General features: G+C 49.1%; 1 protein-coding gene across 3 annotated transcripts in view; it reads left to right on the top strand.

Annotated features, from left to right (window-relative positions):
• The window catches only part of ELF5 (E74 like ETS transcription factor 5), a 42165-nt gene extending 17862 nt beyond the window's left edge, over positions 1-24303 (top strand). For all 3 annotated transcript variants that reach the window (XM_032358966.1, XM_032358967.1, XM_032358968.1), the window contains exons 2-7: positions 47-171; positions 10262-10495; positions 13532-13582; positions 20790-20858; positions 22208-22403; positions 22849-24303. In XM_032358966.1, coding sequence (XP_032214857.1) covers positions 47-171; positions 10262-10495; positions 13532-13582; positions 20790-20858; positions 22208-22403; positions 22849-22945 — 772 coding nt within the window. In that variant the 3' untranslated portion in view covers positions 22946-24303. The remainder of the gene's footprint in view (positions 1-46; positions 172-10261; positions 10496-13531; positions 13583-20789; positions 20859-22207; positions 22404-22848) is intronic.
• Positions 24304-26094: the final 1791 nt, after the last annotated feature.

Below are 26094 nucleotides of genomic sequence, written 5' to 3'. Positions count from 1 at the left end.
GTGCGGCCCTTGTCTGCCTCCTCTCAGCCCTCTCCTGCCTTTGTAGGGTGATGTTGGACTCGGTGACACACAGTACCTTCCTGCCCAACACGTCCTTCTGCGACCCTCTGATGTCGTGGACTGATCTGTTCAGCAATGAAGAGTACTACCCGGCCTTTGAGCATCAGACAGGTGGGTAAACCCGCAGAAGCCCATGTGAGCTGGGAAGACCTGGGGCAGGAGGTGGCGCTGACCTCTAGGAGGCGGCAAGGCCATGCTGGGGGCTGGAACGTGCCAGCTCTCACCGGTGTTCAGGGCAGAGGACTGGAAGAGATGTGGGCAGCAGGAGGGGAAGCTTCTGCAGGGAGAAAAGCACCAGAATCCTCCAACCTCTTCCCAGCTCTGTGGCCTTGGGGGACTCTACAAACGCTTTTGAATCAATTTCTTGGAGTTATTATATTTAAGCAAAAACCTTAGCCCAGAGCCGAGTACACTGTGATTTCTTGATATCATGTATTTAGCTAACATTTGCTGAACAGCAGCTGTGGTTCAGGCCCTGTGCCAAGCACCCATCTCATCCTTACAGCAGCCCTATGAGAAATGAACGGTTATTATTTCCATTTTATGAATGAAGACACGGAGGCACAGAGAGGTCAATGACGTATCCAAGGTGTTACGGCTCTTTAGGTTTCATGTAAGTTGACTTGAGCACCTGGACTCTCAACTATCCTACACAGTCATCTTCTAAATCATCTTCTAACCACGTTACCCTGCGGCTATTGATATGAATATGACAGTTTTTCTCGGAGCTTCTGTTTCCTTATCCCTCAAGCAGGGATGACGAGAATCACTGTGAGAAATAAGGGAGCCTAACTGCGTAAAATATACGGCTCAGCCCAAAGCATGCGCTCGGTAGACATGAATCCCCACGCCGTCCACCAGGCCTGCCTTCCCACCTTTCCTCCTCTCTCGGCGGGTCTCCTCCGCCTACAAAGGAAGCGTGGGGCCTTGTGCAGATCCCGTGCCAGAGGAGGGCCTGCTGACTTGGCCCCAGCATCTCCCTGAGGGCCTCTGTCCCCCCGTGCTCAGGTGACTGCACAACCCAGCAAACCTGGCAGGTGCATGGCCCGAGGCTTGTGAGGTAAGTCCTCACCGGGCTGTCAGTCCTCCCAGGCCTTAACCCTGGGCATTCTGGCTCGGCATGGCCCACACTCGGGGGCAGGAGGCAGTTGGGTCCAGGAGAGACCAAGCCTCTGAGGATGCTGTGAAAAGACCCCCATCAGAAGGAAGCCCCTGCCTCCGACCAGAGGCTAGGGCATCACAGACACACTTGGGGTGCTTCCCTCCATAATCCAGCCCCACTCCTGCTCGCACCACCAATGCAGGGCATGCACACGCACAGTGTGTCTCTCACCCTATCTGAAGGGTTCTGAGTCAGCCAGATACACAGTCCAAATCTCCTTTAGGCCTAAGAAACTCTTTGATCCCCAGAAAGATAATGAAGAATGTCTTCTATTTCTGAACCTCAATATTAGGCTGAGGCTAAGTTTGAAGGAGGAAAACAAAAGCTTTTTTGTCCCCATTGTCTCCCCTGCGTCCCATGATGGCGGGGTCCAGGGAGAAGGTCCTTCTGTCCACACGTGCATAGCAGGGACTTGCCATCCGGGGACCCTCTCTTCCTGCCCGTTCTGCCAGCTGGAGAGGTGGTGGGAGGGAGTGGCCTGCCTGCCCCAGGGAGGAGTTCCAGGCCTTGGAGCAGTTTCTATAGTCATCCAGAGCTCAGACTTCGGAGCCGGGCCGCCTAAAGGCAAAGTCTGGCTTTGAGATTTGTTAACTGTAGCACCGCAGCTTCTCGTGCCTTCGTTTTCTCATCTGTGAAAGGAGACAGCAAGAACGCCTACCTCATAGAATTGTTACCAGGGTGTTTGTTAATATGTGGGAGGTGTTTGGGCCACAGTCAGGTGCAGGACAAGCACACACGGGCGTTTAAAAATGAAGGACTCGTTTCAGTTTGGGAAGATGAAAAGGTCACGGAGACAGACAGAGGTGATGGTTGACACAATCTTGTGAACTGACTTAATGCCACCAAACTCTACACTTAAAAAAGAGTTAAAATGGTAAGTTCTAGATCTATTTTACCACAGTAAAAAAACAACAACAACAACAACAAAAATGAAGGGTTAACAGAAGTGATCACCAGTAGGCTTGCCAATGGGGCTGATACCTGACAGTCTCAGACATAAAGACACAGCCTTCTCCTGTGTGAGGCCTCTGCATTTCCAACAGTCTAATGAGAAGTTGGACTTGGTTATTGCTAAGACCCCTTCCAGAAGCTTCTCTGATTCCTGCATCACAGCTGTAGCCCTCTTCTCCCACCACCCATTGAGAGAAGACTAAGTCCCACCAAGGCATGAATATCCTGCAGGAGTCACCCTCCCTGGGAGGGGTGGGGGGGAACCCAGCTTTTGAATGGCCACGTGGCTCTCTGGATTCCCGAAGGAGCTGACTGTCTCTGACCTCCTAAAGTTGGAGAGAAGTTGGATGTGACAGGATAGTTGAGAGCTGCCTGGACACTGGGTGGGCCCTGTAGGCCGCGGCTGTCCTCAGAGCCAACACGCCCCATGGGAAAGAATATCTGGTCTGCCTCTGTGTTTTCCTTCTAAGAGAGGTGACCCCTCCGTCCGAGTCCTCTCTGAGAGGGAGGCAGCAGGGGACAGCAGACTCGCCTCTGTACACTGCTCTGCAAACTCCCCGTGGTCTGTGGCCAGTGAGACATCCCCCAGCCCCATAGGAGATCCCATCTTGAATTCACAGTTGTCCCCGTGGCAGCTTCCTGTCCACGTCCAGGCTCCCCAGGCCGACACGGCCACGAACCACTGACGCCATGACCTTGGCAGGTTTTTCCTAATGACTTGGAGATATACTTTCCCAACTGGAAAAACATCGGCCGCCTTGGGCTGCGAGGCCTGCTGTGTCACAGATGAAGTGTTTCATGACATGCCAGGCACTCAGTAGGTGCCCACCATTGCCAGGAACATCTCACAACTCCCCCCGCTAGTGGAAAAACAGCTGGGTCTCTCTCCCATCTTCATTTTTCCTACTGAACCAAAGCAGCAAAGGGCCCGGTCTCATCTTTTCCAATTCAGGATGTGACAGCTTAGGTACTTCGAGACCAAAGGGAAAAGAAAGGGAGAACGGAATGATGTGTCCACTAGAAGAACAATGTCTACAGGAGGACAGGGAGGAATAATCAGCTTAGTCCGGAAAACCAGATGTCTTCACAACCTTTTCCAATGGCTTTAGCAGACAGCAGCCGATTCCGGGCCTGCCACGCGCTAACCACAAAGGATCAGACCTGCTCTTTGAAGCAGGCCTTCTGCCTGGCCTCCCTGCAAGACCCTGGAGTGGACCATCACAGATTGCAAAATACTCTAGAATTTCATTAACGCCCTCGGGGCTTCCCTTCCACTCTCTTAAAATAAAGAACTAGTGATACAGGAAAAGTTGATCGAAGTGTGCAGGGCCGGCTGTCTGAGCTTGATAAGCGTATGATACTTTTTAAAGATGATTTCTCCGCTGAAGTTCTGACAAGTCATGGGGTACCCTGGCCTCACACCTCGTTTCTGGCTCTCCGCCGTGAACCTCCACACACCCACCCACCCTTCCCGTTTGCTGAGGTGACCACGCCGACATGCGGTTCCCCTCTGCTTTGGATTCTGGTTTCCACTTTGTCTGTAGCAGAACTTTCTAGATTAGGGCCATTCCAGGGGTTCCTGAGAGGTCCCTCAGGGCCCTGGGTGATGGTTCAGGAGGCTGGGCTCTAGCTCCTGCTCTCCATCCCCGCCGTCAAGCAAAGCTCTTGCACCTCAAAGACTCTAAGTTCCAGCAGCAGGAGCTGGAGAACACTTACATGACCTACTTCCGGCCCTGCCACTTCCTCAGAGGACTTGGTGGCATGTGGGGGGGGAGGGTTCACATAAGCACAGAGGACAGCACGCTAACTGCTGCATCCTAGGTGCTCGAAAAATGTGTCAGCTGTTGCTATACCTTGGGAAATTTTATTTAAAGAAGGAATTTTATTTGAAAAGGTGCAAAGCCTTCCGGGTATTAACATCCAGAAGATCAGGGGACAAGGCATTTGGGTGCTACATGGGCTTTTCTCAGCAAGATTCATGTGCTGGGTATAGAAGTCCAAAAGCTCATGCAAGAGTCTAAGAATTTCTAAATCAAAACCAGACAATCAACAAAATCACTGAAGAATGTGAGGTGGGCCCGTGGTCATGATCCTGTCCTGGGAGCAGCCCCCAAGAGAGACCTCAGCACTCGCCACCAGCAACCCACCCTCCACACGCCTGAGCCTTCTGGGCAGCTGGGGCTTCTGGACCACCCAGGGCGTGGTGCTCTTCCCAACCCCTGTGCCTTCCCAACCCCACATGCCCCAGGCCGTAGCTCTGTGCTGATCCCCACCTGCCCTTCTAGTCTCTTCTCCATCCAGTTCCTTAAGCTACTCTGGACTTCCCTCCCATTCCACCATCTCATGGGCTAAATCATTCCACAGGCTTGGAATGATTGCCAAGAAGGCTATTGGATGGAGCTCAACCATCTCTGGGAGGAAACCTGGAAGCAATTTTTCATTTCAGGCTCCCCTTGCCCATAAATTCCTTCCTTTCGGTGACAAAGCCACAATTGATGATGTCCCGTGCTACCCAGTCCACTCGCCGGCTCTCTCCAGTGCGGCCCCAGGCAGAAAACTTTCCCAACTCCCTATGCTAATAAATCATACTAATTATGGTCCAGGCTGTCTAACTCGGGCCTCCTCTGACCCAGACTGTCTGCCTCCCCACGCCGAGCCCTGGGCTTGCTTTGTTCTGCTTGTCCCTCAGCTAGACCAAGGCTTCAGAGGGAGGAAGGCCTCATTTCCCTGGAGAACAAACGCAGTCCCAAAATAGTAATGAATTACAGGTGACTTGTATTGAAGGCTTACTGTCCTCTAGATAACTGGGCTATGTTCTTTACATGTACCATTTCTTTTCCTTTTCACAACAAACTTCCTACAAGGTATGCACTACTGTTCTTGTCTTGTAGAAGGAAGCTGAGGTCCAGGGAGGTTAAGAAACTCCTTTAGGATTTCACAGCTAATATGATGAGGAGGCAGAACTGCAAATCAGGGAGGTCCAGCCCCCCAGCCCACACTCAGTTTAATCCACACAATCCTCAGCTCTCTTCAAGGCTCCTCCCTGCAGGTCTCTTCCTCTTCAGGTCATTTGATGGAACCATGGAATGGAGGATGGGAATGAGAGTCTGATTGAATTCCGGGAGCTGGCAGGTTCATTGGGCTTCACAGAGCTTCTCACCGAGGCTCCCCGATCAGCAGAGGAGAAAGACCGAGTTCTCCTGCAGACGGTCTGGGGACCTAACTCAGAGCTCTAAGCTCAAACAACTCTCACAATCTCCAGTCCCACCGATTTTGCATTCTGCTGCATATCTATTTTGTTGTAAGAAGAAAAGTCAAACTCTCCCCCACATTTTTGCTTCAAGGGAGGCTCCCCCAAAATGAACAGTGCTGGTCAATGTAGAAAGGGCTCAGGGGCAGCAATCCATTTGGAAGAGATGGCAAAGGGACTGATCTAGAATTTTTTTAAGAGCACTTTCAGAAGACCACAGGTGTCTATAACAAAGAATGAAAGTCGTGGATTACTGGACCCACTCTCTGGCATTTCCACGGGAGATGCACAGGCATTAATCATGTGGGTACAGTTACCCTTGTCACCCTCTGTCCACTGTAGGTGAGGGGGATGGGAATTAGCCCCTGCCCCTTCACCCCAGTGTCAGAAGCATGGGTCTCATGTGTGACCTGAGCATCAAGCATTTTACACAATCACACAGACTGGCCAGTATCCCCACATTTTGAGCAGCATTGGCCACCTCACTCACGCTGGCCATTCAAGGACAAATTAGCTTCGTTTATAATATAACTTCCTCAATTTTTGTAAAGAAAATAAACCCAAATCTCTAGAAAGGAACAAAGTGGCTGACCTACACAGACACACACAGACACACACAGACACACACACACACACACACACACACAACATATTAGAAGTATTTGAGAAAGTATAAAGTAGTTATATGGCTAGCCCCAATATTAACAAGCATACATGAATGGTATTTAATGAGCACTTACTACATGCCTGCCTCTGTTCTAAGCACCTTCTGTGGACATTCCCTGCTGACTGTGTGGGCATTTGGGTGTGCCTCCCATGCTCTACCGGCTTAAGTGCTCCCTCTGAATTTAAACACATCCCAAGTTATAGCATCACTTGTGAGAATTCCACCCCCTCCCCCGGAATTGCTGAAAACCCCCTTAGCGGCTCAGTTCTTCCTCCCAGTGTAGCTGGCCCTTGAACAAATGTCCTGACCTACTTCCAGCTTCAAAGGAGCTGACTGAGACCATGCTTAATAGTGGCCTGTGGACATTTAGATTAAGGGCACCAGGTAGGGGAAGTGGTTCATCCCCAACCCCGTCCACACAGGCAGAAAGGTTTCAATGCTCAGCTTCTCCAAAGGGTTTTGGTTATTTTATAAATGCTAGATCACTGAGAAAAACACTTTGTATTTCCAGACAACACAATTCGTTAAAGATAACATATCCTGTGGGCGCATAACCCTTCTTTTATTTACCCTGAGTTTATCTCTTCCAAGTGGCAATAGGGTCTTCATATCACCACAGAGGTTGCAAACCTTGTCATTATCAGTGTCTCATCCTTTTTCTGATTTTTTAAACCTCTTGTAACCTAAATTTATATATATGTAAAAGATATATATATATATCTCTTCTACATTTATATATATTTATTATATATATTTATTTTATATATATATGTAATGTGTAATATATATACATATATATTACATATATATTAATATATATATGTAATGTGTACATATGCCTTGTCCAAATCTTTTTTAGTCATTCTTGGAGATGTATGTCCAACTTGGTCCTCCTCAACCAAGAATAGTGAGGCCATGATATGACACAAAATTCTATCTCATTTAAAGAGATAAGAATTGTGTTAGACCTAACTTCCTTTCTGACTAGCCATATGGCCCTCGTCGAGTCACATAATCCCCCAGAACCTCCTCTTCCTCACCTATAAAATGGGGATAATGAGCCTTGGTCATTCAGCCAGTCAGTTACACTCACTGGGCACCCACAGCAGGGCAGACCTGTCCACAAGCACTGCTGACTCAGGGTGAGCAAAGCAGATCTGGCCAGCTGTGTGGAGTTCATGGCTGGCGGGGGGGTGGGGGGTGGGTACGGGGGCGGTGAGACATGAATCCTTCTGAGAAGGACACCTGAGGAGGCTGTGTGGGCATGGGAGGTCTCTCTGAGATGGGGGCGTGAGCTGTGGTCTTGAGGATGAGTAGGAACCAGTTAGGAGAAGGTAGATGGAGCCCTTGTTCTGGGCCAGGAGCAATCCTGAGGGAATGATGGGGCCAGATGAAGCAGAGGCCAGATGAAGCAGGCTTTGCTCACCTCTGTTGGTCTCACCTCTGCACCCCTCTAGTGAGGACAGGACCATAGAAACACACCACAACTAGAAAGCACCCCATGATGCTGGCTCTCTTTGCCCTCCATGTAGTGAGAACAACCATTTTCCTCTCAGCTCCCAAGGCTGGGGGAAGGCCTTTCCTGGTGAGGAGAGCCCGCCATGCTTGGCTCTGGCTCTGGCTTCCTTCCAGAAGGAGCCACACACAAAGCCTGCTCTGTGGGTGAGCTTCAAAGGAAAGAGCTGAAGGGAAGGTGAGCCTGCCAGCAACACCTCCTCATGGCAGTGCCCACCCCCACCCGGGCGTTTCTCCGAATCCTCTAGGCCCATTGGCTTCCAGAAACAACATGGCCCTCTTCACGTGCCAAAGAAAATAACAAGAGGGTGGAAGTAGAGAGAGGAGGAAATGGAGACTTGGCGAAATCTTTCCATGAAAAGAAATAACGTGTGTCCTCCAAGTGCTGCACACTGATAGCCATCTCTGTTGGGGGCTCAGCTCAGGACCGAGGACGGTAGAATTTCAAGGCTCATAAACATCCCTCATCAGAATACCAGGAATGGCAAAGGCCCCCTAGGTTTACTCAAGCCAGAAATCAGTAGATGAAAGTGCAGACCAGACTGGAGAATGGCCGCCCTATTTTCTCAGGAGACCCTATTGGCCGCAAGGGGCCCCCCCGCAGGCTACTAGGCCAGCTCTAGGCAGCAACCAGCAAGTAAGGAGAGAGCCAGCCCCCTAATTTCCTTACCCACCAGGGACAGGGAACAACATTGACCTCAACCACCCTGGCAGAGTACCAAACCTTTACTCACATGCATATAAAATTCTGATTAAAAAGTAAGATAAATTAAAACAAATCTGTTGTTTAAGTTGATAACCCCTCAATCCACTCCATGGTGGGAAAGGAGATTTCCAGGAGGGCTCTGAGTTTTAGGGCGAGCCTCAGTTTCCTCCTTTGTGAAATCATACCTGTTTGGGAGGATTTCAGGAACTTAAGCAGCTGACACACAGGAGTTGCTCCCAAGGGAGCAATACCCCTGACAGGGCAGAGAACATCTCTCTTCCCTGGGACTGGAAGTGCCACAGACTCACTGGGGACAGTGGCAGTACGTGCAACATTATGGGAGAATCAGAATCGCCTGGTTGATATTTGCTGTGGTGTCTAGCTCATGAGTGACCTTTTCTGTCATTCACATAGCCTGAGCCACACTCTCCTCTCCACCATTCTCACTCTCTCTAGTTCTCTGTCTGCCCCTGCCTCTCCATGTTTTATCTCTTCTCTGCCCTGATGCTCTGAGGACCAGTATGACGGAATGGGAAGAGCGATGGCTTTCAAGTTCTGACTAGGGTTTAAATCCCAGCTCTGCCACACACTAGCTGTGGGTTTTAGGGCAAGTCCTCTGTGACCCTCAGGTTCATAATCTGTTATCTTCCAGGGGACAAGGACCAAACTTCTTACCATGAATCTTTAGCTCACAATTTGTTGCTTCACACGTAACAGGTGTTCAGTGACAATCTTAGTAATAGCATTAGAATATTCCATGCTCTGTTCTAAATACTTCCGCATATAGTAGCTCATTTAATCCACAGAACAACTCTATGACATAGGTGCTATCATTATCCCATCTTGCCAATGAGGAGACTAAAGCTCATGTATTGAATGAACGAATGAATGAATAAAGGAATGAGCACCATGGCAGCCACAAGACTTGTGTGTCAAAGGGCCTAACCAAGTGCCTGGTATCTCATTTCCTCCACACCCCTTGTATGCCACCCTTTCTGTTTCTCCTTGCATTGGGACAGAACCGTGGTACACCCAATCTCTGTTCCAAGCCAGGCCCATGGCCACTTCTCAGCCTCCCAGACAAAATGGTGCCCACCTCTGTTTGGGTTTATATGGGGCTCCCTTGAAGGAGTAAAGTGTCTCAGCTTTGGGATGGAAATTCCTCAAAACATCATCAAAAGCAATGATACAACCAGCTCCCTGATTTCTCTCTTCTCCACTGGGAGAAGCTCCCTGGACCTCTGGGCAATGTCTCACCAGCTTGAGGTCCTCGGCCCAAGAGGACCAGAGGCAGTGCACAAACCGGCAGCGGGTGTTGGCAACTGTGCCTAAGAGCCGAGGGAATCAAATCGGCTTCAAATTGTGCCTGGCACACAGTAGGCATTTAGTAACTCTCAAACTGGTTGATCGTTTTCTGGGCACTATACAGCCTACCCACGTCCACTCCAAACCGTGTAACAGCCCTATGAGTTGGGCATATTATACCCATTGCACAGATGAGGAAAGTGAGGCTTAACTGTTTATGGCCTTGCCCAGATCAAAAGCAGCCCAGCTTGGGTTGGAACCCAGGCTTGTCAGGCGCCAAAGACTGAGCTCTGGATACCCTTTTGTTTGAAACCCGACCACACTGAAGGGCCTCGTTCTTCCCTTTCTACTCTAGTCCCCCTTTCCAAGTACCAAAACTAGGCCCCAGCACTCCCAAGCCATGACAGGTTTTCTCACGGGTCCGTCTCTCTCCTGGCCCAAGGCGCACCCGGAAGATCCAGACTCTTCTGGGTTTTGCAGTGGAGTAGATAAACCTGGGCCCCCGAAGAACACCCCGAAGCCAGAGGCCCTTCTAACTCACAGGCAAGGGATGTGGATGGTAACCTAACGGGAGCCTCCTGCAGGGGCCCCCGGACACTTTCCTGGGGACCGCAATCCCTCACTTGTCTCTCTCTCCTGCCATAGCCTGCGACTCCTACTGGACGTCCGTCCACCCCGAGTACTGGACCAAGCGCCATGTCTGGGAATGGCTCCAGTTCTGCTGCGACCAGTACAAGCTGGATGCCAACTGCATCTCCTTCTGCCACTTCAACGTCAGTGGCCCGCAGCTGTGCAGCATGACACAGGACGAGTTCATCGAGGCGGCCGGCGTCTGCGGGGAGTACCTCTACTTCATCCTCCAGAACATCCGCTCGCAAGGTCAGTGTCCGGGGACCGGGTCTGGGGGGAGAGGGGTGGGGGTGGGGCCACGTGATCGCAGGAGGTCCTTCCCCACCTTGACACTCACACCGGGGATCTCAGGAACTGGAAAGCCCCTTAACCCACATCTCTCAATCCCTGGAGTGCTTGTTTGCTAGAATTAGAGACTGTAGGTCAGAGGGAGCAAGTTACAAGGAAGCAAGTTGAGTACTTTCTTAGCAAGAAAAGAAAACCTAAAGAGACATTCAGGAACCAGGCAGATACAACAAAAACATGTATTCTGTTAAGATTTGCCACCAGAAGACATGGGGGACAGGGGGTTCCTGCTTGACTTTTCATTAGGCAGGAGGAGAAGAAAATGAACTAGACCCTTTCCTTTCCATTTCCAAAAGAGACCATTAATTGACATTTCATCGGCACTTGCCTAATGGTCAAGGATCAAATGGTCGGAAGGTGGCGCCAGTGAGATTAGTTAATATTTCATCAGGCCCTACAAGACCAGAATGTGGATGAACAGGTGTTTTCAGACTGGAAAGGTTTCTTTGAGAACATGTAATTCTGTGTCCCCATGTCACAGATAAAGGAACTAAGGCCCCAAGCGATCAGGTGACTTCTTCAAGGTCACACAGCATACACAGCTGCTTTATGGAAAGTCAACACAAAGGAAGGGCTTTCAGTTTGGAAGGATCTGTGTTGTAACCCTAACTCCAGCTCTCTGAAGTCACAGGTCCTCTGTCTCGTCTGGACAGTGGGATAATAACACACACCTTCACAGGTGACAGGACTCTGTCAAACAGGACCCGAAGCAGCACATAAAGATGCAAATGTAGTAAATGGCAGCTGTTTTTGTCATTATGAATATAACCAAGGGGAAAGATATTTTAAAAAATAAAGGAAACACATCTCAGTTCAATTTTAAGAAAGACTTTTCTAAAAGTGAGCCTCTTTTTTTTTTTTTTTTTTTGAAAGACTGCTTCAGGAAGATACTAAAGATAAGAAGCTCCCCATCACTAGAGATAATCAAGCAGACTAATAGCCCCCTGACTGATGGCATGCTGAGGCAGGGATTCCTGTTTGGCCAGAAAACCACAGAGAATCTTCCAACTCTAAAATTCTTTGCTTTCCCTTTGCTCTCCCCCATCATGGGTGCCCAAGGTCAGGAAAGCTATAGATGTTGGCCCTGGGCCACTTACTTCTCAGCTTCTGACCTGGGAACCACGACCCACCAGGGGTGAGGAAGGGACCAACAGACCTGCTGTCCATCGTTGTCCAGTCTTGGCTTTGTTACAGCCAGTGACAGCGCCCTGCCAGGAGCAGTGGCCCAGAGCATAGAGTGGGCCCTCCGCAAAAAGGAGAAAGTCTGAATAAATCACAGCAGCTCAGGGAGGGGCTTCACTCAGAACCTTCTGAAGGAACCGCTTTGCCGGAGAATCCCCGGGCCACAGAGAGGGACGTGTTCTATCTTGAAAGAGGATGCAGCTTGGCATCGCCAGCCTTTGCCAAACAAGTTTGTCTCCAGACCCCTGCAGCCCCTGTGCTGGGGTCTCTCAGCCTGGGCGCCTCCCTTCCCTGACACTGTTACATGCCCGAATCCCTATTCTGGGCACCGTCACCTCAGGACCCACACAAAATAAGCCAAACACAATTGTTTTTCCAACAGGCCGTATTTTGCCTCTTCTTATTCTGAGGCATCCCTGGAGTCACTAGGCCAACTCCAGTGGAGGAATTTCAGGCCAGGGTCCTTACCGTGTGGAGTAGACCTACCTACACACCACGCCGCTCCACGCTGAAATTCCTCCTTCAATGTTCCTCAAGCAGGAATGTACACTGTGTATCGCGGTCATAATACATGTGTTGAGAACAGAGTTTACAGCATCTCAGTGTTCCTGGGACACGCTGTCTCACCTGTTACCACAGACTAATTATTACCAGCGCTTCATTCTCAAAAGCATCTGCATTTGTACAATAAATTAGATGGTAATCTGATTATTACCTAGGCCTTTTTTTACTACCTGGATTAGGACTCCGGCAGTTCGGACAGCAGAAGGAGTTACACGGGGGTAGGGCCCAGTGTGATATCTGGCTCAGGAGGCATCTCAATAGAATTCGAGGGCCCAGAAACGAGGGGACACTGGTCACTGGAGGGTGAGGCCAGCAGGGAGGACGGGGGACCGTGGGTGGCTTCCACGGTGGGAGTGGAATGGGTCCCTCATCAGTCAGTCCTCCAAGCTGTTCTTGGGCAGCCCTCCAGGCAGAGTGTACCCAGGAGCCCTGGCTGACCGGAACCCATCAGAAAATGGCACATTTTCTGAATAAAACAGTTATATATATATATATATAGCTGTTTTATTCAGAAAATAAACTATATATATATATATAGTTCCTCAGTCAGTGGAAGTTACTCCTATTGGACACCAAGCTAAAAGATGTGTCCCTTGGCCTGTGCCTCCTTGTGGTAACTTGATGTGAGCCTCTTAATCCCCCCACCCAGCCCACCCCATTCTTCAGAGGAGCAAACCAAGGCCCCAACATAATCTCCCAAATTCTTATTATAGCCTCTCGGTGATTCTTGCACACCTTTAAGCCTCCTATGTCCATCTGCCCCTCTGACGGATAATAATGGCATTTAAACCCCCAAGGGATCGGAAGCCCCATCGCAGACCACAGACCCTGTGAGCTGAAGCGGAGGGGGAACTCACTCAGTGGGAGTCTTGTCACATGCTGCCCGGAGACTGAGTGAGGTCACACTGCGGACAGTGACACAGCCCACCTCAGCAGGGCCCAGGTCCCCCTGCTGGATTGCCTGGCCCCGGGCCCTGCTGCGGGAGCCCTTTAAAAACTAGGAGATTGTCCTCTGTCTCAAAGGTGCCTTCAACATGACCTAGTAAGAGCCAGGTGTTCTCGAAGGTTCTTTCTGAAATAAAACTACCCAGCAGAGGGGATAGTTAAGTGTTCCCCTTCTCCCAGGCAGCCCCTCTCCAGGCGGGGAAACCAGGATCATCTGGTACAGTTTGTGGACTTCTTTTTCCTTCCCAGGTTACTCCTTCTTTACTGACACTGAAGAGACCAAGGCTGCCATCAAAGACTGTAAGTAACTAGGTTCACGCGGCCCAAGGCGGTGCCCAAGGCTGCCAGTGGGCGCATGGGCTTGACGGTTCTTTTTTGACCACAACCAAGAAGTTGATGACCTAAAACAGTCACAGACCAGGAGAAGACAGCAGGGGAAATGTGGGGGGCAGAGCGTGAGGTCTGGGTGTACGGATTCCTCGTCCTCCCCCAGACTCAGTTTCCCGTCTGTAAAACGGAACGACCCTCCCCGGTTGTGGTGAGTTAGAGAAACAGTACATATGAAGTGTCCGTGACCCAGACGCTCCAAGTACGGCTCTCTGTGAACAACAATTACCATAATGACTAACCCCAGGGGGCTCTGCAGTAGACAATGTCTCCATCCGAGCTCACCAAGCTTTTTAATTCTAAGGTGATGGAGGCCCTCTAGCAGCCTGTTGATTCTGAGAATTAACACTGTCTCGCTTTTGCAGGTGAAGGTTTAGGCTTTCATTGTTTTAAACAGGATGATGTTGTTGCTTTTGGTTCCTGAGTGCCACACGATGGCCCTGGCCTTGGGGCCACTGGGAGACGTGGGTCCTGGGCAGGCCCCTTCCCTCTGTGGACTTCAGTCCCTTTAACGGCAGAGGGAGGACAGAGTATTGGGGGGGGGGGACTCCCGAGGCCTCAGAGGGGCCAACATGGAAGGATGGTTTCTTATGACTTATTTTTCCTGTCCTGAGAGTCCCAAGCAATCAACTGAGGATTCAGGTTATCTGGTTAAAGCAGGTTATCTCATTCAGAGTTTTAGCACAGGAATGGTTAGGTCCATCAAGCCCACGCTGCAGACTTAGAGAGGCCCGCCGTGCCCCACAGACCCTCACGGCCCTCCCAGGAGCAGCTCTGCCTTCAGCGTGAGGTTTCCCCACTCTCCTCCTGCCTGTAAACAAAGCTCCTATGGAGTTTCCTGGCCCGGCCTGGAACCCCTTCCCATCCATCCACAGTGGTCTGTGGCGTACAAACCCTGCTGAACCACCCAGCCCAGTCTTGGCAAAGCCCCCCCAGAAAGAAAGGAGCCCACTGAGACCCAGGGGCCATAACTGATTCTGTCTAGGGGCTCGAGCCCACGGCAGGCACCTGCCGTACTCCTGAGCAGCGGAGAGTTTGACCAGTGTCTCTGCCTATAAATGGGTGTCTTTTTGCCAGCCTGCCTCCCTCACAGCTCGGCAGAGATAGTGTGCCCCATAAGTTCTTTAAAAGTTGTTACCTGAGTATAGACCTAGCCCCAACTAGAGTCATGGCAATAATAATAATAATAATAATAAATAACATAACAGTAATAATAATGATGGCAGCTAGCATTCACCAAGTGCTTCTAATGAGCCAGGCCCCATGCTAGAATCTTGGTAAAGTTCAGGTAATCTTTCTCATAACGCTGTAAGACAAGGCCTTGTACCACAGAGCAACTAAGGCTTAGAGATTAAAGGTGACAAGGTTAGGAAGGTGACCAATAACCCAGGTGTGGCTAAATCCGAAGCACTTCTTCCCCTCATGCATCCCTGCCTTTCCCTTTTCATTCATTCAGCAAACATGTACTATTCACTTACCACGAGCCAGGCCCAGGCACCTACTGTGTGCCACGGCCACACCAATGAGTGCAACCTTGGTCTTTCCCTCATAAAGCAAGCAGAGAGAGAGAAAGACATCAAACAAATAATCCCTGTCGTAAGTTTGCAATGGCTAAGTATGATAATACTACAAAAGAAAAGGACAGTGTGACGTGTTGTGTGATGGGGGACAGATTACATTTCAACTGGGGACAAGGGAAGAACTGGAGGAAGAGCTATTTAAATTAAGCCTAAAGGATGAGCAGAAGTTAGCCAGGAAGAGGGAAGAAAAGGGTACAGGGTATGAGCAGCAAGTGCAAAGGCCCTGAGGCAAGAATGGGTTTGGAGTCCTTGAGGAAGAATCAAAAAACTCGTACCAGGAGGCTCGATGCAGTAAGCAGTAGCCACAGGCGGCCAAGACGTTTAATTAAAATTAAATAAAGTGAAAATTCAGCTGCTGAGTCACATTCCAAGTGCTCAATAGCACAGGCAGCTAGTGGCTACCATTTGGGACTGCTCAGATTTCCAGCTTCATGGTTCTCCTGGATAGCACCCTGTAGATCATCAGCAAAAACAGGAGGAGGAAGGATGGAAGCTGAGGCCAAGAGCAGGGCAGGAGCAGGTCACATACAGCTTTTGAGTTTGGATTTCATTCTGAGCAGACTTGGAAGCCACTGAAACATGAAAACAATAAAACCTTATCTGTATTTTAAGAAGTTCCCTCCAGATTGCCGTATCTGGTCAGGAAGGAGCCCAGCCAGGAGGCTGCTATCCAAGAGGCAGAGTGATGGTGGAGGCCCAGACCAGGTGATGGGAGAGACAGAGAGAATTTTCTGGAGATAAAGGTGGTGATAAGACACAGGCTCTGAACTGGCATCTCTATGGAGACAAACCCTTCATGATGGCAGCTGCCCCAGGCTCTGCCCCATGTAGGCCCTGCCAGGCTTACTAAGGAGAGAGGCACCTTTTCTAGACCAAATTCAGGGCTAAGTGGTCCGTGAGCACACTGAAAAGCAGCACCACAGCTCTGCCAAATCACGGCCTCCACTGCCACAGCCAGGAAACCGTGGTCTTCCCATGGGGCCCCTGAGGCCCATCTCTGGCTCCCCAACAGCTCTCCCAAAGCAGAGCCCCCAACATGTGGTTTAATAAGAATGAAGACAACGGACTGACAGATTATCCAATGAGCCTGTTCTAGAAAATCCAGGATGTATGATCACGATGCCTATGGCCCGGCTGTTGTTTCGTGATCTCAGTCACCCCCAACGCAGAAAGGAGATGTGCTAGCCAGAGGCCAAGACCGGGCCAACGAGGACAGCTGACATCCTAGGGCTGCAAGCAGCGTTCCCATCAGTCTGCAGCAAAGATGAACATCTACCCTGACCACCTATGAAGCCCTGTGCCCCGGGCACCGCCCGGCAGAGGGTTTTACCTGCTCTAACTCACTGAATCCTCATTCTAACTCCTTGAGGTAGGATGCTTGCCCCCATTTACATCTGAGGAAACCAGAAGAGCGGGAACTTGCAAAGAAGTGTACAGATGAGATTCCAACTCATTTTCTTGAAGTCTGTGCTTCTATACATTGGGCCATTCACCATATGCACACACACGCACACACATATGCACTCCCATGTACACATGCACACACATATGCACTTATGCACACATAGACATGCACATATGTACACACATACATATACATACGCACACACAGGTGCACCTGCCTTCAAACCCTTCCCTTCATTCCACTGCCCACCTCAGCTGAGATCCAAGGCTCCAGAATCTTCTGGGTCTGGGCCCAGGTCTGCAGTGACCCAGAGAACAAGATGATTTTTAACTTAGTACCTGCGGTAAGGGCCCAGCCCCGACAAGCTCTGAAGCCATCAGGCTGGCCCAAGTGATACCCCCCAGCCACTTGCCACTTGTCTCTGCTCCCCCCAACCCCGGACCCTTTTCCCACCCCCTCTGCCGAAATGCCAGAAAACCAAGCCTGCAGGCCTCGGTTGCCCCAGGAGCCTTCTCTTCTGAGGCTTAGGTCTTCTCCTCCTGGCACGGAGCAGGGGCTCTCTAGCAGCCCTCATGGCCTGGGGGACATCAAGAGCTGGCTTTGGAAACTGACCCTCCAGCCCCCGTCTCTGCTTCGGGACTTCAGTCAATGACCAAGAATATATCCTGTGGCCACTTTTCAACAGTCTCCAGTCTCAAGGCACCGAACCTCTCCAAGTCGCACAGACAGCAGAGAGCCCAGGCTATGTTGCCCCACACCAGGCACCGCCCAGCTGCGGGGACCCCTCTGACAGGAAGATAGTTTAGAGTCAGGGGGACTGTCGCCAGTGCGCAGGGGACATCTGCAGGGGAGTTCAGTGGGGTCCCTGGGCTGCCATGGAGGTTGTGATTTGGTGACCCCTCTCAGTCCGGCTGTGCCGGTGACGGCTACTATGCCCCCACGGCCACCCCCAGGAGAGTGAGCTGGACCCGGGAGTAGCATCAAAGCCACCACTGGGAACTGGGAGCAGACAACATAGGGACATCTCTGACAAGACCCACAAGGAGAAACCCTCCACGGGCCACACAACTCCGTGTCACACTTACCTGTCCCGGGCTTCGCCAGCCAAGCCAAAGATCCCTCATCCGCGGCACACGGGAGTAATCCCACCCATGAAAAGGACGAGGTTTCCCTCCCTCTTCTTGCCATTTTGGCATTTGAGGGCAAGCTTTCGGTCTTCTTCACCGCTTCAGAATTCACCTGGGTTTATCCCGTGCCTCTGTTGGGGTTCTCTGCTCTTCAAAGACGAAGGTGAAGCAGCGCTCGGTGCGCCCTGCAGGTGGCGCCAGGCAGCACGGCGCTCCGCGGACAGAAGGGCCGCCCGCTCGCTTCCGGTCAAGGCCCTGCTGGCCCTGCCCACGTGCTCGCACCCCCTCCGCCCGGCGGCTCTGTCAGCTGAGTCCGCCGGGGCCTCCATTTGAGCTTTGCACATCCCTGCCTGGGTGCATGGACCTGGTGTTCCCCATCGATACGCTTCCAGCCCATAGCCCGTGAAAGGTGCAGAGGGCACCCTGAAAGCTGAAGGCCCGCGTTCCTGTCATTGTTCGTTCCACCGGACATGCGCCGAGGCTACTAGAGCCGAGGGCTTAAGGCCAGCGGGCCTGAGTGCAAAGTTGGGCTCTGCCCCTGGCCAGGCACGTGACCAGAACTGTGTCCTGCAAACTTCCCCGGGGCTCGCTGCTTGCCCACTCCTGGTCAGGAGTCTTGTCCACTGGCTCTAATTAAGAGTGCAAGGTTGCTTACCCCCCTTCTCCTACCCCCGAGGTCTTCAGTATTCTCCACAGTTACTGCTTGTTCATTAGATGTTTGTACCCACTTGCATGTAAGTCCCTAAGAAGAGTGACTTGCTTTGGCCTGTGCCTCCGGCCCCAGTGAGCACACTGTGGCTCAACGCTCATGAATGGATAAGCAAATGAGTGCATGAGCTGAGGTGAGCCTCACTGTGCATTCATTTACTTCTCTGTAAAATGGGCACAGAAATAGAAGTTCATCACAAGGACAGGTGAAATTGAGTGCCTGGCGATGCTAAACACTCACCAAACACAGCTAATAATTATTCACCAAGTATGCACTGAACACCTACTATGAAAGACAAGATAGAGTAGTAATTCTGAGAACAGACCTGCTCTGGTTCAAGCCCTGCCTCCACGACTCTGGATAAAATTCTTAGACTCTCTGGGCTTCAATTTCCTCCTCCATAAAATAGAAGTAGTTCTAGTCCCATATAGGGTGGCTGCAGGGACTGAAACAGATAATGTATGTGAAGCACTTTACAGGCACGTGGCATTTAGAAAGTGCTCTATAGTAGAGAAGAGACGAGGTCTGTCCTTATTGGTGTGGACTAGTGCTGTGATACTAAGGAACACACTAGTGTGTGGAACAGAGAGGGGATCTAACCCAGATGGAAAGTTCAGAGAAGACTTTCTGAAGAGGTCCGGAGAGTACAAGTTAGCTCAGTAGAACTAGGGAGTAGGGAGCCATGCAAAGGCCCTGAGGCAGGAGAAAGCCAAGCAGCACTGGGACCCTCTAAACCAACAGAAGGGAAGAAGTTGGGCAGCAGCAGCAGAGAAGGGGAGCAGTCTGTGAAAGTCCTAACAAGTATGGCAGCCTTCATCTGGGAGACAATGGGGAAGTAACCGCAGGACGGTAAGCCAGGGAATGACATGAGCCAGTGGCACTGAGATTGCCCTGGGCAGCAGTGTGGTACATGAGACACCATTCCCTTCCTTGACAACATACTTATTCTTTCATCCAGATTATGACATAATATACCTACTAGACTATACCATGTATATGGTTGCTATAGACTAGCATCTGGTCTAGCGGCTGCCCAGGATGTTACTGAGCACCTACTATGTGCTGTGCTCAGGGCTACGTGTTTGGGGGATACCTCTGGAAACATCAATCCCTGACTTCTGATGGGAACAGAGAGTGAACTAAATAAATAAACACAATATCCTATGTTCGATGATGATAAGTATTGTGGCCAAAAAAATAATAAGGGAAGTAGACACAGAATGCTGGGTAGGAGTAAGTGTGTGTGATTCCACTGAGAAGGTGACTTTGAGTGAAGATTGAGAGGAGGGCCCAACCCATGGATATCCAAAGAAAGGGGCCTTAGGGCAGAGGGAGGGCACGTGCAAAGACCCTGGGGTAGAAGGTGAGGGGGAGTCTCAGAAAGAGGCAGGAGGTCAGTATGGCCAGAGCAAAGTGAGCCAGGGGAGGGGCAAGGCTGGGGAGATTGGGCACTACCTTTTTTTTCTTTTTTTTTTTTTTTTTTTGGATATCATATACTCCTTTGAAATAATGCTGTGCACATGTCTCAGATTGTTACTTAGACGGAGTTCTGTATTGAATTGATGCCTTGCTTCCTGCTATTCCTAAGTTCTGGTCTCTTTGCTTTTACTCGTGTCCCTTCTAGTGTGTTCCCCACACACTAGTCAGAGGAGTTCTCTTAAAATGTGTATCTTGTCAAACTCCCAAGTCTTCACTTTATTCTTTGAACAAAATCCCAAGTGCTTACTGTGGGCTGGCAAGGAAGGCCCCGTGGGCTCTCTGGGCAGCTGGCTTCCCCAGCACCATCATCTAACCACCTGCCCCCCACCCCTGGGAACATCACATGCCTCACTGGTTCTCTGTGCTGCTCCTTCCCTCTGCATGCCTCTCCTGCCCTCTCACATCAGCGTAGATGCCTCCTGGACACGAGGCCCTCCTTGGACACTCTAAGCGGGCAGCCCCCACCAACCCTTCATTCTCTACCCCATGTCTTGCTGCTTTCATAACACTCACTATGGGTGACTTGATTGACTTGTATTGTACCTTGCCCACGAGTCCTTGAATTCCAAGTGCATGGGGACCAGAACTGTCTCGTTTTCGCTTTTTCCCAGCACAGAGCCCAGAACCCGGCACCAGGCAGGTCCCTGGTATTTGAATGCAAATGCCAGCCCTTTCAAAGGCAAACCCCTCCGACTTCCTATGACCCCCAAAGCGCCTCCTGTGGGATCTCCTACCACAAAGGTGTCCAATTCATAGTTGCTCATTCTGGTGTGATTGGAGATCTGAACTCGTTCTACTGCTGTAACTCGTTCTATTGCAGATGCTGATTCTAACTGCTTGAAAACAAGTGGCATCAAAAGTCAAGACTGTCACAGTCATAGTCGAACAAGTAAGTGTAGCGATGCCCTTCCTCATTTCTAATTTCCTAAAACCGTTCAGGAGACAAAGCACGCTAATAAGTTTGGACACTGAACATTTGAAGGGGACCAGGGGTTCCCCAAAGAAAACAGCAGATAAACTGTTATCAGAATTACATTTCTTTTCACTTGGACATGGTGTTGTGAGAATTAAAATGACGAAGCGAAGAAATTGTCTAACCATGGTGAATTTCTGAAAAAGGGTTTATTTCTCTCGGTCTGCTAAGGATCCTTCTCTCTCTCTCTCTCTTTATTTATTTGACAGACAGAGATCACGAGTAGGCAGAGAGGCAGGCAGAGAGAGGGGGAAGCAGGCTCCCTTTTGAGCAGAGAGCCCAATGCTGGGCCGATCCCGTGACCCTGAGATCATGACCTGAGCTGAAGCAGAGGCTTAACCCATTGAGCCACCCAGGCGCCCCAAGGGTCCTTCTCTCTTAAGTCCTCAGGGACGATAGTAAACTTCGTGTGTTGGCAATTCTCATAGCCTTTCCTGGCCCTAAGACAGACCTACCCAGGGCCGAATCAAGTCTGTCCCACTTGGTGCCAGTCACTTTATTGTTAAACCATAATCCTCCAACTTCTCCCATGAGGTAGGTAACCCTCTGGTCCCATTTTACAGATAACTGGAGAGATTACGATTACAGAGCTACAAAGAGGTGAATTCAGGCCCCAAACCCAGGTGGTTGGACTCTAGAACCAGTCTTAATGACAACTCTAATGGACCAAGAGAAACACCAGCTTCTCATGAAAAAATTCATTGTAGGATCAGTCTGCCAGACTGGCATGGCTATGGGATATTAGTACCATCATACTGTCTGTCAGAAAGATCATATGACTGTCATTTTATTAATTCCTAAGAATTATTCCATAGTTCCACAGAGCAAGGACAGGCTGGGAGCCACGGTATTTCTAGTTGGTATAAATTTGGTGTCCCTGTATGTGTATTTTATGATTGCTTTATTTTTTAAAGATTCTATTTATTTGAGAGAGAGAGAGAGAGAGAGATGGTAGAAGTAGAAAGGAAAGCAGACTCTCCATTGAACAGTGAGCCCAATGCGGGGCTCCATCCCAGGACCCTGGGATCATAACCTGAGCTGAAGGCTGACACTTAACTGACTGAGCCAGCCAGGTGTCCCTTACAATTGCTTTAATAGAAGAGAAACATTTCATAGCCCAATGCAGGTCCAAGTAGAGCACCTGGTCATAATATGGAAAATATCCCCATTTAAAAAGTAGCAATTCTCGGAGTTAAGGAGAAATGGTACAACTCTTAGAATTTTTTTTTGAACTGTTAAGTAACTTTTATTTTCTTTCTCAAAAGGCCTCCAAAGTTCTCATCTATGGGAATTTGTGCGAGACCTGCTTCTCTCTCCTGAAGAAAACTGTGGTATTCTGGAATGGGAAGATAGGGAACAAGGTATTTTTCGGGTAGTAAAGTCAGAAGCCCTGGCAAAGATGTGGGGACAAAGGAAGAAAAATGACAGAATGACGTATGAAAAGTTGAGCCGAGCTCTGAGGTGAGTTAATAGCGTGAAACACCACGAGCCTTCGGGCAGAGTTATACAAAACTGCCAGCCATAGAAAATTAAACTGTTTTTGCAGCTTTTTCCTTGATAATCGAAAGGTCATGAGACAACACTCTGGTTCTTAGTTACGGGTGGGATTATAGTTTGTAAACGGACACGCCGTCCTTCTCATTCTTGGCAGTGGCCCTGGGGATCACTCTGAATGCCGGCCGGCCCACACATACACACACAAAATGCGTTTTGATCTGAGTGTGGTGAGGCTTAGCCTTCAAGGTGTCTGGGAAAGGTTTAAGTGTAAGCTGATAACAGGGTGTGGAAATACCAGGGTTACCAAAAACCGGCCTGGTCACCCGAGAGGAATGAGGAGAGAGTTTCTGTTCTGTTGTCTTCCCGGGGTGCGGGTCTCCCCACATTTCTCTTCTGCTGACTTTCTCAGGTACTACTACAAAACGGGAATTTTGGAACGGGTCGACCGAAGGCTAGTGTACAAGTTTGGAAAAAATGCACACGGGTGGCAGGAAGACAAGCTATGATCTGCTCCATCATCGAGCTCCTTCTACGGATTTCTTGTCTTCTCAAACAATCGCATTGCAATAGACATTTGAAAGTCTCGTTGTTGTTGTTTGTTGTCGTTGTGTCGTTGTGTTAACCTGCAAATGTGCTAACATTTCTCCACCTCTCAGCTTCCATTCGGATTCAGAGTTATTGTTGTCTGCTCCCATGGTGAAGCCACCCTTTAAGGAATTCTGTGTTTTCTTATCCAAGGGAAGGAAGGAACGTCTTTTGTGGTTCCCTGATCAAACATTCCTTCCCTAATCAAGAGTTGCAGAAACACGATAGCCCGTGCTGTTGGTGCTACTCTGAGAAAAAGGACCCACTTCTGCCATTTGAGACTCAACCAGGGCCTCCCCTTCCAAAGGCTCAAAAGTTTTCTCATATTTAACTGTGGCAGCTCGCAAAGGAAAAACAGGAAAAGTGACTCTCTGGTAGTTAGTTTGGTAGGAGGGAGTGAGATATGGGTAAGACAGACCTACTTTAGATTTTAAATCATTAAAGCCAAATGCCATAGAAAAGTTTCTTAATTAATAAAAGAAAAGGGGACATGCTTTGTTGATTTTGTTTTTTTTGTTTTTTTTTTTTGGACCCCATTCTGGAGGGCATGATTGGATTTAGCATAGGGAAATAATAAGCTTCTGAACCACGGTATCTTTGGGGGCATTCAGCCAACTCCCACGGCCATCTTTCTAGGGCCACACACTTAAAATTAGGCACATTATTAATTCCTACTGAGTTTGTTTCCCCTCTTCTCCTGGTGGTGGTGGGAAGGGAGGGTAGCTGAGTTAGTCCACAGATCCTCGCACCAATTTCCAAATCACGACTGTTTCTGATCCAAGCCGTCAACACCGCAAAACTGTAGCTTGTTCATTCTGTCTGCAGCCCAGACGTTCAACCTTTATAGAACGGGCCAGGTCCTGATAACTCTGTAATGGCTGATTACGTGAGAAGTCTCCTTTGTTTTGTCTTCCTGGCATGTACTCAAGCTCTAGAACTAGTTCCTTGACAAAAGAAGGAACGGTGAATTGCTATCAGTAAATGTTCACGGGTTAAAGTGTGCACTGACATCTCCTCATCGCTCACTGGTAGGGAAGCCACTGGTGACGTGCGAGGAGGCTGTCTGCCCTGAGGACTGCTACCCCAGTAGAGCTGGGGGGCTCTGTGCAACCAGGCACTGAACCACGAGACAGGCTGAGGACCTCCGTGCTTAGAGTTTCACTTCGTAGCAATTTGTTTTTAAAAAAATGTGAATTACTGTAAAATAATCTATTTTTGGACTCATGTGTTTTCCAGGTGGATATAGTTTGTAAACAATGTGAATAAAATATTTAACATGTTCAAGTGTCCCCGTGTTGTTAAATTCGGCAAGGCAGGCTTAGGAAAGCGATAGCGACCTATAAAACCTTTGAGGACACTTCTGTTGCTTAGCATTTTGGAGATGGAGATTTTTAAAAAGCCCCAAAAGATGCAAGAAATATATGCAATGATCCTACCCACCACCTCTACATCCTAAGACAGAGGGTCCCCTTGCAAAATGGAATATATGGGCCAGTAGGACCTTAGAGATATATTTTTGTTTGGTACACACATACAAAATTGCACACACATGCACTTTTTTTTTTTTTTTTTTTGCTAATTGTTTTGAGGTTTGGTTTTGTTTCTTACTATGAATAGTTACCTTATCTAAAAATCAGGGGATTTACAGAAAAATCCAGATTTCCAGCTTCTTTTAAAAAATCAAATCTGTCAACACTAGTTCCTCAATACATTGTGGCAATAATTTCCTGGAGCTAAATAGAAACAGCCCCTTGAGGCACAGCATTTGGTCATCAGTCATACCTCTTTCCAGACATTCAGCTTTGTTCTTGCATCATTATGGTTGGTTTTGGTTTTGGTTTTCATACATCCAGAATGCTTGTACATTTTGAATTTGGGACCCCCGTCCTGGCCATCTAAAGAGGTTAAGTACCATGTCAATGGAAATCAAAACCCACAGTCCCACTAAAAGAAGAGATTGTCCAGAAAATTGGAAATATTCTAACAGGAAGTAACAAGGAACTTCTGGGCAGAGCTTGGAAGGAGCAGAACCAAGAAGCTGAGGCAAAGGGACAGAGGGAAATGAAGTGGGGGCAGAGCAGCTGGGGTGGGGGAGTAACAGGGGCCTCAAGCAATTCACAGAACAAAAGCATTTCTCCCTCAGCCACTCAAGAAGTGTTCCCTTTACAAAACCATGAATCAGCATCCTCTAATTAGGTTCCTAATTAGGAAGGCTTAAAATTTGGAGGCTTAAAACAAGAGGAATTCATTCTCTCCCAGTTCTGGAGGCTGGAAGTCTGAAATCAAGGTGTTGGCATGGCCATGCCCTTCCCTAGGCTCTAGGACAGAATCCTTCCTTCTCTCCTTCAGCTTCTGGTGGCTCCAGGCCTCCTTTGCTTATGGCTACAAGATTCCAATCTCTGCCTCCATCTGCATGGGACCTGCCTCTCCTTCTCCCTTTTGGTCTCTTAGAAGAATACTCATCACCGGATTTAGAAACCATCTGAATAATCCAGGAGGATCCTATCCTGAGACCCTCCACTTAATGACACCTGTAAATTCTTCTCCAAATAAGGTCACCTTCACAGGTTCCAGAGGCTGGGACATGGGCCATCCTACTGGAGGACATCATTCAGCCCACTATACTCTTTAAACTGTGAACTTTACTTAAACATATAGCTTCATGACACAATTCACTGAAGAACGGAAAATACAAAGAGCTGCTTAAAATACCCCACTTTCAGCAAACAATACTGAAGCAAAACAAAAACCTAAAACAACAAGGTAAAATTCACTTCTCAAACAGCCAAATGAGGGACTAAGATCCTTTATAAAAAAGATCACAATACAGCTTTCCACAGAAAACTTTAAGTATATTCCTATGTGTTTTAAATTGTCCAAAATTCAAAAGTATACAGAACTTTTTGAGTTAACCTCTACCAACCTTTCACATCTTACCAAGTTCTGGTAAGGATTTTAAAGCCTTCAATTTGTCTTATCAGCTCATTTAAAGTGAAATTCGGCCACTTGCTTTGCAGTCCCATGAACTAAGAGGCAAAGAAATGGCCAAGCAGCTTGGCCACGTTCCTCT

Source organism: Mustela erminea, chromosome 9, assembly GCF_009829155.1.
Source record: "Mustela erminea isolate mMusErm1 chromosome 9, mMusErm1.Pri, whole genome shotgun sequence".
Lineage (NCBI taxonomy): Eukaryota > Metazoa > Chordata > Mammalia > Carnivora > Mustelidae > Mustela > Mustela erminea.
This window is presented reverse-complemented; position numbering and strand designations above follow the sequence as displayed.